Source organism: Electrophorus electricus, chromosome 15 (assembly GCF_041902795.1).
Source record: "Electrophorus electricus isolate QZ-2024a chromosome 15, ASM4190279v1, whole genome shotgun sequence".
NCBI classification, from domain to species: Eukaryota; Metazoa; Chordata; class Actinopteri; order Gymnotiformes; family Gymnotidae; genus Electrophorus; species Electrophorus electricus.
This window is the reverse complement of record NC_137511.1, coordinates 5,185,699-5,205,979: the sequence shown is the minus strand read 5'-3', so window position 1 is coordinate 5,205,979 and position 20,281 is coordinate 5,185,699. Positions and strand designations below refer to the sequence as shown.

General features: G+C 41.0%; 1 protein-coding gene across 2 annotated transcripts in view; it reads left to right on the top strand.

Moving 5' to 3' along the window:
* nrg3b (neuregulin 3b) overlaps window positions 1–20,281 on the top strand; it is a 111,913-nt gene that overhangs the window by 51,295 nt on the left and 40,337 nt on the right. For both annotated transcript variants that reach the window (XM_035533246.2, XM_035533245.2), the window contains exon 2: window positions 11,111–11,243. In XM_035533246.2, the coding sequence (XP_035389139.2) occupies window positions 11,111–11,243 (133 nt within the window). The remainder of the gene's footprint in view (window positions 1–11,110; window positions 11,244–20,281) is intronic.

Here is a 20,281-nt window from a genome sequence, read left to right as displayed (position 1 = left end):
CAGTTAAGTGATTAACGTGTAAGACAAGATGTCCAACAAATGGACATGGCTTAGTCTGCAGTCTCTGTTTAGGGCTTTGTACACTGAACAAAGGATTCTTCCTATTCCACACACAGTGTTGCTTTTTTTTTTTTTCACTGAAGGGAGCGGGTTTGCCGGGGTTGTCTCTTTCAGAGAGATTTCTAAAAAGTAACCTGTCGCCTGGTTGTCACCCTTTAATCTTTCAGCATATTTCCCTCCCTTAGCTGATCAATTTGGACTGCTCTCTGAGGCAAGTCAGTATGCCTCTTTCCATGTCGCCCATTTCAGTGCAAATTTCTGTCTCACTGTCTTGTTCCACACCACAAAACTAAGTGGGCAAATGCGGGGATCTTGTACGGAAAAGATAGAATCCTGGGTGTCCCATAGCCATTGTGCACTTGCACACACGGACAATGTGGTGGCTGATCTTCCTCATCTTTTCCTCTAGTTTGGTCTACGGAGCATCTGTAGAGTTGTTCTTTTCAGGCTGCTTGCAGGTGTTTTGTCTTAGACACAAGCACATTTTTATTACCAAGTCATCAATCTCATGCTGCATGAATGGTCAATAGATGTCAGGTGAATTACTTCATTAGCTACTACACGTCCCATAGCTTCATGTAGACTGTTCAGCACCACTGGTTTCTGTTTACTTGGTTAGACTAATCATTTAAATGAGCCTGCCTGCCTGTACAGTATTCCGATGGCTATTTTGAGCTTGCTGTGCTTATTTACCAATCCGCTCATCCTCTCTTTCATTTGGGTTTTGCATTCCTTTTTTTTTTGGCTTTCGTTCTGCCTCTTTCAGCCACTTCTGTGATTTCTACATCCTGTTCTTGTGCACACTCTTCCTTGGGTGTGAATGGACACGCTTCCTCATAAAGGACCCTATTCCATGGAATAACCTCTGGAAACATAGCCTCAGTACACACACTCATGTTATCAGTCAGGTTCACAGGTAGAGGGACAGAGTGTCTTCACCCACATTCCTCCTCCCCAGTGTATGCTTGATATGAAAGTGAAGGTTTTCCAGCTCACCAACCAACTGGTGACCTTCTCCATTTAGTCTGGCTAGCCGGGTGTTAACCTCTGGTCAAATGCAGTAAAGGTAGACTTATTGGAGGCTTATTAAACTTATCACCAAATGTCCACTTGACAGCTAAGAACTCAAGCTATCCTGAGTATAAATGGTAGTATTTCTTGACTGGGCAGGGGGTAGGAGGAATCATAACCAGTTACACATAGATTCTCCTCATGTGGTTGTTCAAATATGAGTGAATGAAGGAAAGAAGGAAGACTTTATTGTCCACTTTTGAAATTCTCCTAAATCTTCTTTGGATGAATCTACAGTATATAGTATATGGTAAGTACACAAGAACGAGCATACAGGTCAATACAGTCCACAAGTTTTGCCACAAAGCCTTGATTTAACTCGTTTGCCCCTGAATATGTCTAGTATAAAAAATCCAGATGATTAAATCCAGTATGACAAAACCAGAACTGAAATGAAAACTTAATCATGGTCAGATATTTTGTCCTTGGCTTTTATTTCAAGTATGGGAAGCACCTGATATCACCATTTTTTGTGCAAACACATTTGATTTCAAATTACAGGTGCAGTAATAATACAACCTCTTTGGGATGTCAACAGGGAGGTTTCATCTTCTTTTTGCTTTGAACTTTGCCTTTTTGGGCTTAGAGCTCCCAACTTAGGTTAACTGGTTCACTGTGTCTTGACTAACCTTTTCCTGGTGTGAGCCCCAAAATACCCATCACTGTTTTTCTAATTGAAATAGACATTGTTTGGTGTGGAGTTCTAAAATCTTTGGGTACTGGGCAGGGAACAACTTCTTTTATGACATTTGATGACATTCTTTTATGACATTTGATGAGCATGCAATCTCAACCCACTCAACCCACTCAACCTACTCAAATTAACTAACAAGGGAACTTGGATTGGTCATCTCTGGCACTTTGTATTTCAAGAGATGAACCCATCCACTCAAACTCTGGTACAATCAGAGACGCAGCCTGTTTCATGCACCATTTGCAAAGACGCTAGCCGCTTGACTGGGATAATAATGATTGAGTTGACAACTCTGTAACCTGTGTTAACAAATGGTCAATGATCAGTTTTTGTGAATATGCCAGATGAGCATCTGCTTTGGTCTGGAAATTCATTGGACACCTAAAGCCTAAAGTATAATCACGACAAAAACAATTAGTTTAATGTAAAATGATTAAAAGATTATTTAACATGCTTCTATACATTGTTATTTTATTTTATAAAAATATAGAAATCTTAAATGCTTTACTGTGTTCAAGGTCTTTTCATTTGCTAAGATACACATATATATATTTTTTGCGGTGCTGGATGACAGGTCTAGTGCTGGAAATCTACCAGCTTGCAGAGTTTATTTACAACCTTAATCTTATACCCCAGATCCAATTAATCAATGCCATTTGTAACATCTGATTATTATAATCAGGGGTGTTGAAGCTAAATTTTCCACTCCCTGCAAATATGTTGGAAGTAAACCTGTCACCTCTACAGGACACCTGACCTAATCTTTCATAAAGAATTTAGTTATTAGTGTTAGAATTTATGAGTGATACATTGGAATAAATCTCTATCTCTCTAGTAGTGGACACAGTTGAAAATATAATAGAATCTATGTGTGCATTTATGTGTGTGTGTGTGTGTGTGTGTATGTGTGTGTGTGTGTGTGTGTGTGTGTGTGTGTGTGTGTGTGTGTGTGTTGGTTAGAGAGGGAGCATTTTAGTATGTCTCTCCCTTCAGTACTGTGTAATGATGGTATGAATCAGTCTGACATGTTGAGAATGTAGGAGGCTGGGCAGATCAAATCATGAAAAACTGTTCAAATCCTCAGTTCGTCAGGGGACCTGGGAAGGCTAAGGGGTCCTGGGATGGTTGGACTTTACAGAGAAAGCTCATAAAAAGACAATGGCATGTAATCCAAAACTCTAGTGTAGCATATTTTACCAGCTTTATTTGTGCTGCAGGAAATCGGTACATTGTGATGATAATGTGCTATGAAATATCAATTCTAGTCATTTCTGGGCACATTTATGGGGTTTTGTTCTACACATTTCTCTGGTATTAGCACATCATGTCACATGAATGCATTTAAAAAAAATACTTTAAAACTCATTGTAGTGACCTAAATATCTTCCCATCTCTTTTTCTTAAAACGCAGCGAAGCAATATTAAATTTACATTTGCATTCAGTGTATCCATATTCAACACATTATGAGCCACTTACAGCTATTGTCACATGCTCTGCAGATAAGGAAGGCAATGGCTTTTAGAGAAAGCATCATGTCAGGAGGGATTCACATATCCAACAATCTCATTCCTCATTTCTAAGCTTGTACAATCGTATACAATCTTCAGACCTTAACTCCCCGCCAAGCAAGAAAAGAACCCTTTCTAGTGTGTTAAACTGATACTGACTTTCCAGGGTTACAGGATAATATTTGTCAGATGTGCCATTATTATAAATGGGTTTTAATTATTATACTAGTCATTAAGGCATAGTGAAACCTCAATATTTTAAAGCTATCCCAGAATATCTTTTTAAGGTTAGGAAAGAATATTCCTATCTGTTATGGTCAGCAAATGATTGATGTTTAATTATGTACATTTGCTGATGGCAAGTCACTAAGATCTTCCCTGTGGCCATTTGATTGTTGATTCTTTTGTTTTGATTACATGTCACCTTGGTGGCTTAAACAGCTGAAATCTTTCTTAATTCACCTGGAGGGTTAGCCTTTGTCTTAACTGTCACTTTGAGTTAGTCAGGCAGAGCTTGTCTGTGCAGACCTGTCATCTTCTCCAGAGGAGATGGTTCAGAATGTTGAGTGGATTCAATTTACCTTCCCTCACAGTGGTCCTTACATTGTGTCTCAGACTCCCTGATTGTGTTCAGCCCTGTAATGGCTATAGTGGCTGACATTTGTCTGAAGTTTTCTTCGTTTCAGCCTTGCACTTGGATTTAATGAGTTCTTTCATCCCCGGCGGACAGCGTCTATGCTTTCAAATGTTCTTAACAGGATAACCAATTCTCTCCCTTCCATACTTTCCGGCACAGTTAAGGAGATGTTGTGATGCCATAATATATTACATTTTGCTTCTTTTGTTTCAGAGGTCAGTCAGATATTTACTCAGTGAATTCCTGTAATGTTACATCTGCCGGGCTATTCCCTTTTTTAAATTCCTACGGTTTTCCAAAAATCTGAAACTAATACGACTTGTCCAGTGGGAGCGTAGCATTCCATAGCGTTGCTGTGTTAGTAAGGAGGAAAGAAGGAAAGCTTTCTGTTCTCCTTATGCTAACGTTATTTCCTCAATTGCTTAAGTGCACTGCACTCATCGTTCCCCTCTGCAAGAGCACTTTAAACCTCCCAGGGCCAGTTCACAAGACCTATTTTTTTAACTTGATGTTTGCACAGAACTAAAAATCACTGTTTACTTCAAAACTCTAATTATCTGATAAGTGGTTATGTCTGCAGAGCCATCCTTTTATGTGATTTGAAGTGTTTCAGCTTCAGCTGTGTCATGTATCCTATCATTTCAACCATCAATTGAACATAATCTTTCAAATTATGAGTACATATTTGGAAACGGTTTTTAATGTCAGGTAATATACTTTCGCACCACACTACAATCTAGACAGATGTGAGCAAGACTGCACTATGAGCATAGTTTTTCCAAATAAGTATGTTTTGGTCAGAACGTGCTAACACGATTCTGTATATCTCATTTTCAGTCCCTGAAAACCCAGTAAGGTCTCTACTTATGTTATCTGCTCCCACATTTACAGCTCTGTACTAGAGATTTCTCAGGGGGAAATTAAAGCATGCGGTGTGTTCAGAGTGCAGGCATGTCTCAGGAGACTTTACCCCCAGGGGCCTGTCAGTCTGACTGGTGAAGGACAAGGTGGACCGTTACTGTGTGACAGCTGTTTGTGTCTACAGCTATCCAAAACTGTCAGTGCCGTACATGTCTTGCAGCCCACTGGCCGGCTAGCAGGAGACACATTCTTTTCCCACCCACCTGTCCCTCCCTGATCTCCGTTTGTCTCTGATAGAGGACGCAGCGTGAGGGTGGCAGGTGGTCAAGAGGACGGTGATCTCAAAGGTGATCCTACACTGGCCTGATTCCACTGCCTTTAAGTTCGAGGTGTGCATCGAATGGAAATAGAAAGGTCTGAAGGGGATAGTATGATCACAGAGACCAAAACATTGACACTAGCATACACAAGTTAAATATAGCATACATTAGTTAAATATATAGCATACACTAGTTAACTATAGCATACACTAGATAAATATACTGAACATTTTTCAATCAGTTTCCAAATTATTGATTGATAGGCATTTTTGCCTGCTCCAAATTAAAATACAAACTAGCATATATAGGAAACTTAGCATGTCTAAATACTAGCCGTGTTGAGGTTGTTTTGAGCCATAATGAGCAGCACTGCAAATAGACTGGTTAGACCAAGAAGCCCAACCTCACCTTGCTCGGCTGTTCACTGAAAAGAGAGTAAGAGGACATCAGGCAATAGAGCAGGAGGGGTAAAATAAAGTCTGTATTCTGTGCAGCCTCTGACACGTTTCTCCGCGTGTGTGCAGTGTTTGACATGCTTGGCTGTAAACACTGTGAGAGAACTCTCCCCAGAGATCAACCACGGCCTGACAACACTAATGAGCAGGAAGATTACTGGGAAGGCATGCGGGAAAATGTTACAAACGTAAATGTACATCCCTTCCTCCATGGCAACTGAATGTGTATGGATGTGTGCAAATGGATGCCTGTTGCAGATGTCCTTATGGTATTCACATGAATTTGGCTTTGATGTTTTTATTCTTTTATCAAGAGAGATTATAATGAGTATAAGTATAATCATTTGACACCAAAAGCAATCCCAGGGAATCTTGAATTAATGAATGTGTGTTGTTAATGTGTTTTCTTGTTGAGCTATTATATTAAACATAATATTTTTAAATTGGATTACACTAGAACTATTCCATATGAACCCAATCTATATTCAGTGCAAATTAATTTGTAATCTAACTTTAATATGTGAATACAAGAGGTACTGGATTTTTCACCATTTTTATATTTTCTGTTACACATGCATATAATATTATCTTCCCCTTCTGACCACTGATAATGGATGCATATCCAACTCTGTCCAAAACCTAAGGCCTTTTTCAGGTGGGAAAAAACAGTGGAATATTGTCTCCTTTTTTAAATTGTAATTTCATAACATTTCTCAAGAGAACTGAATTGCCTTACAAGAAAAAATGCTGAACTAATTTCAGAGGAACCAGGATGAATCCTATGTTACAAGGCATTACTTAGGGAATTACTGCAGTGATGGTTCTGTCACGGAGTGGAGGCTGAGCAATTAGCCCATCGTCACCTGAGCAATTACTGAAGCTACTTTCATAAGCATATATAATTCAAAGCAGCTTTATTAAACAGTGTCATGGTCATTTGTGTTTTATTTATGAATTAATTTGTGCGTGTGTGTGTGTGTGTGTGTGTGTGTGGGCATGTGTTTGGGGGTTTATGATAAGTCATGGGTTTTCTGTCTTTTTTATGGTAGGATCATTAGTGGAAAGTAGAAGAAATCTGAACGAATTTGCAGATCTACAGATGTCCCTTTCAGTTTGTCAACAGGAGGGCAGTGTCTAAAACATGAAATGAAAGTGCTGTGTTTTGGTTCGTTCCTCACAAGCATTCAACGTTCTTTGATTTCCTATTATTTTCAATAGATTCGGTGCATGTTCTCAGTTAACATGACCATTCAAACAGGATATCCTCTAAATTATGGATATACTCTTTGTTTCCCAGTATGGTTTTTAATGTGTTCGTATTTCATGTGTTCAGAATTATGTGTTCACTGTAAGGTATACCAAAAAATCACAATCCATCATATTTTTAAGACAATTAAATTTTCCATTTTCTAGAGTGAACATTTTTCATTGTTGATTTACCATTTAATTTCAGATTTGCTTCATTTACACACACACAGGTGAAGAAGCCCTAGTCATCAGTAGCCCATGTTCTCAGATAATTGCTTTGCAAATTCATTTTCTGACATCACTCTACTGGAAACTGAGGATATAGCATCCTGTATGACATATAAAGACAAAGTGACAGACTTAATAAAATTGAGTAGTTTATTTAAAGCAAAAATGCTACTGACTACAGTACAAAGAACAATGCTTACACCCACTGAGTACTGTAATAATATTCTAGGGTTTAAGGCTGTTTAATTCAAACATGTGTACCTAATCCACCTTTTATCAAAATGATGGAAACAAGCACAGGCCATATGTCTGTATGTCACGGAATGCTCACCTCCCGCGAGGCACGTGGTTTGGCCAGCTGCGTGCAATAGGAGGACCCTCGTTTGTGGCCACGCCTGCACAACTGTACCTCGTTTTGTCTATGTGCATTTATTACCACATCAGGGAATGCAGCGTCGTTGGTCATTGTTGCCGTAACGTTTCAATGTGGTGTGCTGTTGTTAATAATGTTAAATGTCATACTCATCATTGTTAGATGTTAGATGTATTTATCGTGTTCGTTTAATGTTAATCGTTTCATGTTTGTGTTCTTCGTTTGTAACAAGTGTGAGAGCCATTGTCTCTGTATCTGTAAATAAATGTACGTCCCAGACGTTGGAGTCTGTGTGTCCTGCCCCTCACCCTGCGGCACTCGGGCCATGACACGTTACATTGTATGTCTGTGATACAGCCGAAAGCAATAAAAATGTACTAAGTTTCATAGAAAGTATACAATAGCTTGGCATGTGTAAAGACTGTTTTGAGAGTAAGGACCTTAAAGTGTAAAAATGCACAAAATCAATTGAACGAGAGCAACAATAAACTTGTTGGTTATCAGTCATAAAGGTTACTAATTGCTTATAGTTCCACAGAATCCCACAGCATTGATTCAAGTGTTAACTCATTGAACAACGCCCTCAGGCCCATACGCTTATACATATTACTGCTAGTTTATCATTTTTAATTTTGTCCTTGTTGAAGGTTATTGCATGTTTCTGCATTCTTAGCCTACAGATGGAGGCAGTCTGCCACCCTTTTATGAGCTTCTTAATCAAAGCTGTGGTACTGAAAGATTGGGCCCCTAAGTGGCCCGGGGTCAACCAGTAAACACTGCTGATGGCTGATCGACTGGCTTGTCAGTGGAAGTATACTAGTTTAGTTTAAACAGCACACGAGAGAAAACATGACAGTAATAATCAACATTTCCAGTTTTCTTTTTCTTTTCTTTTTTTTTAACAATAAAACAGTGGATTCAATATCCTTCTGCTCAATACCTTCCAGATGATTTATATCATGTCATAACCTCCACAAAGTTTATGGTGAGCTAAAGGACAAGATATGGCCGCCCTGATGTCCTCTCATGCAGCACCTGATGAATTATGTATCTTCATAGGCTTGCTTTTTGTGCTTGGCCATCATGGCTGGTCATAGTCCCCCATAGGACGGCAGATTCTGATTTAGCCTGTTCTCCTCTCCACGCCCTCAACACCATGACTGCCTTGCATTACCCATTGCACTTATCTGAGATTCGTCCATCAGCATGAGAGAACGGTGGATTACTCTAGACTCTAGACTTTTTCCTGTACTACTTCAGATGTCTTCATTTGGGCGTCAGCTCTTTCTCATACTTGCACATGGGGACAGAACCATGGTTCTTATGCCCTGCTTAAAGACACAGAGTTAGAGGAACAGACCCCTCTGCTGGCTGGAATAGCAACTCGGCTGTCATGTTCTTCTTGATAATTATGACTATTTGTGCTTCATAGCATCCTTTGACAGATGTCTGGGGGATTACTGTGCATGTTAAGTGTGTTGGTGTGTATTTGTGCGGCTGCATATGTGCGCGTGTTTGTGTGTGTTCATGAATATATTGGGTACATCCTTATGGTGGATGTAGGCAGCCGCGCAGCGGCATAAACACACCCAGGCGAGGCCACGGGTCCTGTCTGTGTGTTGGGCTTTGGCGAGCGGAGCTGGATCAATGCATCGAACCATGGCTTCATCAAAAGACAACAGCTCATCTGCTTGTGTCTGCATTGCCTACTCCACAAACACAATAGCCTTGGTCTGTATGACTCACCGCTGCTATTAGCACATAGGAAAAGAGACATTATAACTCTTATAAGCAATTTTGTTGTGTGCTTCATATTGATTCATTGTGATTCAAGCCTGAAGAGTTTTGGCTGGCATATATTGCCTTAATTAAATGATAATACGCAGCAAATGCACTGTGCCACAGTCATGTTGATTCTGTGTGCCTGTTGAGGTCTGTCAGTTAGCGTATGTGTGTATTGGGCATCCACATTGCTTCTCATTAAGTATGTTTCCTCTCGTCTATTGTCTGTGGTCCACTGTATTATTAACCCTGACACCTAATATTATGAGAAAAATCTTGTCTATGCAAGCACTCATTTAATAATCAGAATACTTACTGTGAAAGTCATTGCACTCGACCCTGTGATTCAGTTAATGGTGTTAGTGCCTAAACACAGCTGCAAAGAAAAGTTTGTAAGTGCTTTTAAGCCACCCAGATTTCTGCATGAATATCATTATAAATAAAAACATAAATAAAAGCATCCATGTTTCTAAAACAATAATGACAACAGTTTACACTGCCATATGTTTAGCGACAATAAGGTTTAAAAAATAAGGGCCATTGACATAAAGGTCCCTTAACCCTCTAAGAAAATGACCCTTTTCAAAAGCAATATTTGGACCCAGGTGTGCCAGTTGCTTCAGCTGCAGATTTATGCTTCCCTGTCCTTTTAAAAAAATAAAAATCATTTGGGCACTTCACAGAAGAATTCTGTTGCAATATGTGCAATACCCTGCAATATGACTCAGTCAAAAGAGATTTTACAAGATCCGAGAAGAAAAGTTCTTAAAGCTTATGAAACTAGAAAGAGGTACAAAGGAGTTCCTAAGGACCGCCTCGGTGAGGCGGATAGTTTGCGACTGGAAGAAATACAGTACTGTTGCGTTTCTGCCTAGGAGTGGGCGTTCTACAGAGATCGGAGTACACACATGATGGAGTAACCCCGAACAAGTCAATATGATCCTTATATGACACCTAAGGATATGCAGATGCCTTGTGTTTGATACCATCTGTGCTGATTAGTCTCCCTCCTTCTGAGGACGACTTGTATGTTCTACAGATGGACAAATAGGATAAAAATGTACAATTTTGATGAATGTGCACAGCATTATTTTTGGAGGCAGCGAACATAAAACACTGCATTCCGGCAAGCACTAAAACCTCATCCCACCTGAGATGCTGTGAAGCATGACGGAGGGAGTATTACAGTGTGAAGCCGCCTCAGGGCCAAGGGAGGGTCGCAATGTCAGGGCGTCTATCTGTGATCTAACACTCAAAAGAGACAGGGTTGCGCAGCTTGACAGTAATCAAAACACATAGTTAAATCAACAAGAGAGTAGCTCAAACAGCAGTTCTGCACTTACACTAGCCAAGTCAGCATGATTACCTTAATCCCAATGAAATGCTGTGGCATGTTTTGAAATAGGCCACTGAAGCAAGCCATCTAGAAATTATACATAAGTTGAAGCAGTTTAGTATGGCGAACACATAATAGCACAAAGAACAATAGATCCTAACTGCTGTGCAGGATAGTTAGTTAGCAGCTGCAGAAAGCATTCGGTTGAAGGTATTTACTATATCTAAGGGTTCAATCAATTTGACTGTTTATACCGTTTGCTGAATAAAGACACTGTAAAATGTTATTTGTAATCTTTGATTAATTGTTATAGTCATTATAACACAAATGTTGAAACGATCACATTTTAAGTGGTATTAATGCGGAAATCCAATTCTAAAGGTCCACACACACTTTTTTTTTTTTTTCCCCCCCAATTATATTCAGTATTACTGATGTAATTTTCTCAGCATGAAAGGATATTCTGGAATTGGTTGAAATATTTTATTGAACTGAAGTAATGAATCTCCTTCTCCCTCTTTCTCTCTTACATGAAGTTGCACCTACAGCTCCGACTGTACGCTCCGAGTTCTTCAAGCCCTGCCAAGACAGCCAAGAGCTGGCGTTCTGTCTGAATGAGGGGGAATGCTTCATTATCGAAACTGTGGCAGGAGTCCACCGACACTGCAGGTAACGTTCTCTCTCTCATGGTTTTTTTTTTTTTTTTGCACATTGGTGCGTCTACCGTGGGCAGAGCACGCGTGCAAGTGAGCATGAATATTCCACTCTTGCATTTTAATCCACATTTTCCTCCTCCCATTTTTTCACGTCTATCCTGACTTATTGGTGCATCCCTTGCTGAGTGTCAGTTTTGGTTATAGGGCTTTTTGTTGTTGTTTTTTTAAAACTAATCCACAGCCTTAACATAGCAGCTTTTCTGACTAGCTGGCTAGCTGGCAGCCTGTGTGGTAGAGCCTTACAAAAGCACAGTGTCCTAATTACTGACATGAGAGAGAGAGAGAGAGAGAGAGAGAGAGAGAGAGAGAGAGAGAGAGAGGACGAGGCAGTAGTGGACCCAGTTGTTTGCTGTTTCGTGATGTTTGTTTATTTATTTTGTGGTCTTCCTGTGTATGTGACAGGTACTGGAAAAGCTGGGCTTTCTGCTCCTGTACTCAAGGGTGTAATTAGGAACAGATCTTCCACACTGGAGGGACTGGCGGATATAACCTGAGGAGCCAGCTCTTTCACAGTACAGTGGATCTGCTCAGAAACAATAATTGCAGGTTTCTTTGAGTGGTCCAAAATGCTTTTGCGTCATTCTCTGTAGTCAAAGGTGGTGCAGCAGATAAAACAGCTGCACCATCCACCTCCATGGGCTTTTTATGCACATGTCACACTCGTTTAAGCTCACCATTTAAACAGGATGTCTGCCCACCTCTGTGATGACGTCCTCTCTAATGAAGACTGCCTCCCTGAAACCATTCAGCTAGCAGAACAGCTGACAGTTTTTTAGTCCAGGTTGTAGCTTTTTAACGAGACACTTATGACTTCAGCACCCAATGGGATTTCTCTTCAGATCTGTACACATAATTTAGGAAGTGAGGCTAGAGAAAGTCCTCTTGCATCCTATATCCGTATGAAGCTGCGTAAACAAACTTTGCTTTTGGTTATGCAGACGGAGAGGGAGTCGGTGGTTTTGAGTTTTTATCTATCCTGAGCGTCATTTACTTTTCTTAGAGCTGCTCTTAATCTGACATATAGCTTTTTATTGGTCCTCATCGCTCAGAATTAATGATGCATTTTGATGCTTTCAGAATGTTTGATGCCACTTCAGGCTCCAAAGCAAAAAACTCAGCAGGCTAATATAAAGTGCAGGTACCTTAAAGCACACCTACAATGCTTTTGTTCTACTACTTTTTGTTTGTTTGTTCTTTTTTGTGTGTTTTTTTTTTTTTTTTTGTTGCTGGCTATTTGGCAAAAGCTAACATTCTTCTTCTATTGAACCTCATTATTGCTATGGTAACAGCTCTTGCTAATTAATTAGTACCGTATAGCTTCCATATGGACATGTGAAGGTCCTGACGCAGTAGAACATATTTAAAGCACGATACTCAGTCTTAAGAGAATAGTTCCAATTTCAGCTTTGACGCAGACGAGCCAGAATTTTTACTCACCTCTGCTGCTCATATAAAGAGGAGGATGGAGGCAATTTGAAAGCACTCTTCAGCATATTAGTTCATGTTACTATTTCAGATTTTGCCAGCCTGGCATTGTAATGGGGGTACATATTGTTATAGTCATAAAAGCTTGTGTTTCATTGAATGTCATGCTTTTTAAAAGGCAACCACCTTGCCCCCCTGCTAATGTTGTTGCATTTCCTGGAAATGTGTGGACGTGTTGAGGCAGGAGGAGAGCATTTATGTGGGAAGAGAGAAAAGATGAAACAGAGAGGGATAAGGACAGAGTGAGAGAGAGACGGAGAGAGAGAGAGAGTGATAGGGAGAGAGAGGAAGATGCCTAATAAATAAATGCTTCTCTATTGCACACTGCAGAAAATCTGACAGGGGAGGAATTGTGGAGACATAGCAGCAGTGAAGACAAATGAAAGAAAACTAGGTGGAGAATGTACAGGCAGGCCTAGGAAGACGGTGGCAGACGTATTACTGAGATCTGATATGACAAAATAAATCACGTTAATGATGACGACATCCACTTAAAAAAAAAAAATCCTTTTCCTCCTCTCTTTTGCCCCACTCCTGGAGAGACAGCCAGCGATTAAACTGTCGGCAAGCTGTCAGAACTCGACAGGCTCTTTTAATCCTGGTTGCTGTCTCTTCTCATCTTGTTGGTCCTGAGGGGAGGAGCTAGAAGTGTTCACGTCCTCTGGGCTGCTGACAAGCCCACAAATACAGTCTCTCACATGCAAAATTTGCATAGCGATAAGTGGAGGCACAAGTCTTTAAAACCCCACCTTAGGATTGCTTATTTTATGCAACAGCTATCAGCACGATTAGTTCTACACAGTCACGATGAATATTTTTGATTGTATGCATCTACCAACATCAAACTTGGCAACACAGCTGAATGCAGTCTTGCATGACAGAAACAGATCCTACAGCCTCATATATTATGCAGCATAAAGTCACATGATCCAAGGCAGTGCTGTACAGCATGACTCAATAACACAGCATGCGATACTACTCCTGAGAAACGGATTCTATCAGCTGGCGATTATCACATGGGGCAGCTGCAGATTTGAAAGTCAAATGTGACTGCAGACAGTGCATCTGTAGCTCATGCGCTTCCTCAGCTGGTATGGGGGATGAATATCTCTGGGTCTTTCATTCTGGCTGCGTAAGTGGGTTACTTACACAGTGGACACACAGAGCCTGGCTGTGTAATTGAAGCATGGGTGTTTAAACCAGACACATGTCTCTGTCTGTTTGGTTAAAGGGGCCATTCCATGTCAAGAGCTCTGAGCTACAGAGGAGTGTGGGTAGAGGAGAGGGGTGAACGGTCACCTAGTGAATTGACACTGCTTCAAATGTCAGACCGGCGGCTTGGGGAAAGCGTAGAGAAAATGACCCAGACAGAGACCGAGAGACCGAAAAACAGACAGTGAGAGAGAGAAAGAGAGGTTTATCAAGCTTCCTTGCCTTATTAAAGTGTACTGCTACTGCCCGTTACATGTCAAAATGTTAAAGGGTTCGTGCACTGTTAGTAGGTGGTATGTGTAGCGTGTTATTTATGCGTGTCTGTTTACTGGTGCAGTTGTTGTTGTTGTGCGGCAGCCATGATGGCAGATGGAGTGCTCCCTGAATTGAATTTGAATTGACTGGAGAGGAGTGAGGAAGGGAATGATAGAATAAGACAGAGTGAAGGAGGAGGGGTAGTGAGGCGAGTTGTCAGTGGGAGAGCTCGACATAATTAATCACACTAAGTGCACTAACAATGAAAGAAAAGGGGAATAAATGTCCAGTAATCACATCGGCTGGACCCTGTAGAGCGAGGCCTTTAAGAGACGCAAGCGCAGGAGGTCAGCCTTCGCGCCACAGAGAGCCGAGAGCAAAACGCCACAGCCTTCCATGTCGGACCAAGGACGGCGTCCGCGTCTCGGCCCATATTTCAGCGCCGTGCGGAGTCAGGCTGGAGGTCGTCAGATATCCGCATGCAGCTCACAACCGCTGCTTTATGTCAATGAACTTGAATGGCTGTGACAGGACCACCTGGAGTCAATGAGGACGCGAGTAGATGCAGGAAAACTTGAGCAACTTTCCTTGCGCTGCTTGGGAAGCCAAGAAAAAAGCACCGAGGCCGGCACGGACCCTTTCGGCGCTCTCTTGGGCCGCGGCTTTTGATCCGTAGTCCAAAATAAGCCTCATATCTTGTCTACACTCAGACTTCTGTAGCAGGGAAAGGAAATTAAACTGGCAGTGAGGAAACGAGGAACAGGTGTACAGAATGAGTCACCCGCCCCCATCGCATGCTCCTGGTCCATGCCATCCCAAGCTAAACCACACTCCTGCCGGTCCGATAAGCCACAAAAAACAATAGATCAGAATCAGGCCAATCAAAGTTTATTGGCCAAGTAAGTTTGCACATAAAAGCAATTAGGGTTTGAATGTAGCTCGCAAAGCACTACAGAGTGTGTAATCACATAAATTATATAAATTCCTACATTTGCATGCATACACAGTCACACAGGAATACAGATATATCTATACATTCAACTAAATAAAAAGAAAATAAGTATAGATACTAATGTGCTAATATACTAAGAAATACTAATGTATATAGGGCCAAATATCATAGCCACAAAAGAAACCTACAGAATTAAAACAGGAGTGTACAATGGTAATTCCACATATGCACATTAAATGTTCATTGGGGTAACAGAATGAGAGAAGAATGGGTTTTTTTGTTTGTTTGTTTTGTTTGTTTGTTTGTTTTTTTGTAATCTGTTAGTTTTGATCCTCAAGACCATCCTATGAGGGGAGGAGCTGGAATTGGTGATGTCAAGGGTGTGTGGGGTCAGAAATTAATTTCTCCGCCCTTAGTTCTGCTGGTAAACAGGTCACGAAGGCTGGGAAGACACTTCATCTATAGTCCTTTTCCGCAGACTTGATGATATTCTGTAGTTTGAGTGGTGGGAGAAGTTATGGGGTGGTGATGATTACGGTTGCTATGAGTCTTTGATCACTTTAGGGAAATGGATCAGCTGCTGTTTGGGCAGGCTGAACTTTTTCAGTCATCATAAGACATTTTTTTCACCATGCAGGTAATGTTGGTTCCCTCCTTTAGGTTCTTGGTGATTGTAGCTCCTAGAAACTAGAAGGACTCCACAGTTGCCACAGTTTTGTCCAGGACAGCAGGAGGTGGGGGTGAAGAGCTCCCTCCACCTAAACTCCATTACTGTCTCTACTGTACTGAGCTCATTCAGCGCCACGTTGTTCTGACTGGCCTCCAGCTGATTAACTACCTGCCGATCTGTAGACGCCACATCATCTTGGATGAGTCCAGCAACTGCCGTGTAATCCACAAACTTCAGGACATGGACGCATGGGGTCAGTGGGACCGCTACTGTTAGCGTACAGTAAGAGGAGCACTGAGGAAAAGACACCAGTCCAGACACAATCAACCAGTACTGATTGTTTGTGTACCCAGTGAGAATTTCCCCATGGTGCTGTGGGTGGTGAATTCAATTCAGTGCCCCCTCACTTTTATTAAAATATTAGGTATGAATTTCATAAAAGTCGTGTGATGCAGACACCATATTCCGCATCTGGTTTGCACAGCAGTGACAAGTATTTTTGCCAGCACTCAACAATGTATTTTATTTACATGCTCCTTATGCATAGACAGCAAATGCTCTTTGTGTAGTAGTAGCAGTGGAACTCTTTAAGGTTGTCAGAGTCATGGGCCAATGCTGTGGTTTCACCACCATTTTCAAAACAAACAAGTGCTAGGCAAAGTTGTAAGCTCTAAACTTCAAAGACGTTTAGGTTTGAGCTGGAAATAAGAGTGACACTTCTAGTTTTTCTTTCCTTATTTAAGTGGCATTTGTAGGGTAGTAATGGAGCAAGGGAGCTTTAAAGCCTCAGAAATATAAGAAGGGCAGAACTAATCCATCATTAGCACATCAGCCACTTTATTAACTTGCGAGCCCTTCTAGGAAAGCATGCCTCACTGACCAATGGGAAGAAATAAAGTTTCATATCTGTATTCCTCTGGGTCACTTTAAGGTTTCTGCTTAGGTCATGGTTCCTGTTGACTAAGGATTTTAATTACAAGTTGGATACTTATTTGGCTACTATGTGTTATGGCTCAGTGGAAGTTAGCTGGAACCTTCATGCATATGGGTTGACATCATTGTTAACTTTAATTAATGCAATTCAATGACTCAGCCACACTATCTCATCATCTCAGTGGCTCTGATAATTAGTAAAAAATCAACAATCAGCAGATACAACTGAACCAAAGAGCACATTATCCCTTTCTCTCACTCAACGCATGAATGCTTACACACACACACACACACACACACACACACACACACACACACACACACACACACACACACACACAAATATACACAGCCAAATTAGAGGATCACTAGCCGTCACATATATAGTCAAATTACCCAAACACCCAAACTCCATTCTGCTATAATTCCTCTCTTGTGCAAGGTTTAACTTAACTAATTGTTCCTCTAATCAGACCTCCATACAGAGGCCAGGATAGAAGGAAAGGGAAACCAAGAGAGCAAGAGAGGCGAGATGCAAAGTACTTCTGACATGGCGTCTCTTTCAAGTCAGAAGGTTTGATGTGCTAATTACATGCAAATTGCATTCAAACGAGCCTTCCTGGTGCCCAGGCTCTGGCAGAATGTGTGAGGCACAGTTGCAATGTGAGGAGACAAGTGTGTTTGCTATAAATAATCTCATTTAAAGGGAAGTTATGAGTTCACATTATGCTGCACAAACAACCAATTGTGTGTTGTGAGAGGTTAGTGGGTGGGTAGTTGGAACTGTCTCTTGACGTACATCTACTCTGACTCTCCGTTCATAACTGTTCCTTTCACCTGCTCAACCCTTAATCCCACATGTTGATTAACGAGGGTACCGTCTGGCTGGGAGCTTCCTGTGCAGGCTGCATGCTCCAGACAGTAAGCTGTTGGGCTGGCGTGTGGCAGTGTGCACGATCACTTGACCACGTGCCCCATGTTACTCAGTCTCACACTCCATACAAATACTGGAATCTGACAGGAAGACCTGTCTATCTGGCTTCACCCAGTGTGCATCCATCTAGGGACATATTGACAGAGTCGTGGTATGCCTTGCTCAGGGAGGCCCCCATGTCTTGAAAAATCCCTTCTGATAAGCAGAGCATGCCATTTAGGATTCAAAAGCAGATGCACATATGAGGCTGTGCGGTTATTCTCGCTGTTCCTGAAAGCCTAAATTTAGATTTGTTTTCTCATTTCCACTCACGGAGCATCAAATCAAAATAGGGAGAGCCAAGGACGCTCCTGTTTCCTCCATTATCACTCCTGATTGTTACGCTGTGGTTCTCCTGATATGCCACAACATTGTCACCTTTCATGGCTCTGTTTACAGCCTGCAAAGTAACAGGTTTGTGGTTGCAGTGAGAAAATATCAGTTCTTTGAACACATGACTGTTCACGGGAGGCCATGTGTTTATTTTTTCCATCCATTTCTTTCTCTGTCCTTTATTCTGTCAAGAAAAAAGCGATTTTCTCTTGAAAGCACTACTTTCATCAACAACATTATTATTATTATTATTATCATTATTGATGTTGTTGTTGTTGTGTGACCACAGAGTCAGTAATTTCGTGTCCTGTGTGCCTTGCATTGCAAATGGCCATGTGGCAATGGGAATTCCAAATAAATTTGCAAGTATTTTTGAAGAAAATTAAGTTGTGATAAGGATACTGATAAGAAGTATCTCCACTCCTTGCCCGGCACAGGCAAACAAAATATATACCGGAAATGCACTACAATTTTCATGCAATCATGCAAACAAAATATATACCGGAAATGCACTACAATTTTCATGCAATCATTTCTTTTATAAATATAGTTATAATGTGGTGTGGAATTAGATGGATATGAATAATTGTTGTGTAGCTCTTGTAACTCACCTGGGTACCTGCAACACCAACGTCATAAATATTCTCAAACTAATAGACATGTAAGTCTGTCTGGATAAGAGTGTCTGCCAAATGATCTTAAATGAATGCAGAGAATTGTAGTACTGGCATCCTGCAATATATAGAATAACCAATTGTACTGTAGGCTACGTGCATTGAGTCATAAAAACCTCAGTGCTTATTTGGTGTTTATAAAGGAGTGGGTGAGAGTTAGGAAGGTATAAACCTCACAATTTATGGTGTTTATTATGGAGTGGAAGAGAGTTAGGAAGGTATAAACCTCACAATTTGTGGTGTTTATAAAGGAGTGGAGGAGAGTTAAGAAGGTATAAACCTCACAATTTGTGGTGTTTATTATGGAGTGGAAGAGAGTTAGGAAGGTATAAACCTCACAATTTGTGGTGTTTATAAAGGAGTGGAGGAGAGTTAGGTATAAACCTCACAATTTGTGGTGTTTATAAAGGAGTGGAGGAGAGTTAGGAAGGTATAAACCTCACAATTTGTGGTGTTTATAACAGAGTGGATGAGAGTTAGGAAGGTATAAACCTCACAATGTGTGGTGTTTATAAAGGAGTGGAGGAGAGTTAGGAAGGTATAAACCTCACAATTTGTGGTGTTTATAAAGGAGTGGAGGAGAGTTAGGAAGGTATAAACCTCACAATTTGTGGTGTTTATAATGGAGTGGATGAGAGTTAGAAAGGCATAAACCTCACAATTTGTGGTGTTTATAAAGGAGTGGCTGAGACTTTGGAAGAAATAAACCTCCCAATTTTCAAACTCTCATGCACAATAGCTTTACTGTTTTTATGATTAACCACTATGCTTAGCCCAGCTGTTTAAAATGCATGAGACGAGTACTATGACTGAGAATACAGCGATCTTCTGCTTTTCGCTGCCCTTTTACACATAGTGCATAATGATGCATCTGTGCTTACATGAACAAAGAAAGTGAGTGTCTTCTGATATGTGGCAGATATTGCAGAGGTTGTTGCTGCAGTTGCCTGATGTGGAGGGTTCTGCTGGTGTCTCTGAGGTGTCTACGGTTGTGGGTGTGTATACATGTGTAGTAGTGTTTTTTAAAGTGCGATGGGGGCTTTCCAGACATGGTGAGTTTGCAATACGAATGCATGACCACTGGTGCACAGAGACAGTGTGTGTGTGCATGTTACATTAACATGGAATAAGAAAAGGTTAAAAGTACATTGAAAGGCCAAAAAAAGGTCAGCACCTGGATTTAACTAAGCAAATAGGTAAGAGCCTCCCATTGGATAATTACTGCATGGTGATTATGTTTCAGCTGGCAACAAGTTATTTCACTCTAACTGATGCAGTGAGTAGCTCAATGGTTTGGGTACTTGACTTGTAACTGGACGGTTGCTGGGTCAAGCCCCACCCCTGCCAAGTTGCCACTGTTGGGCCCCTGAGCAAGGCCCTTAACCCTCAATTGCTCAAGTTGTACTCAGTCATAATTGTAAGTCGCTTTGGTTAAAAGCGTCAGCTAAATACCATAAATGATGCAGTGAGTAGCTTCTCATTTGTTAAATGACCATGTCGAAAG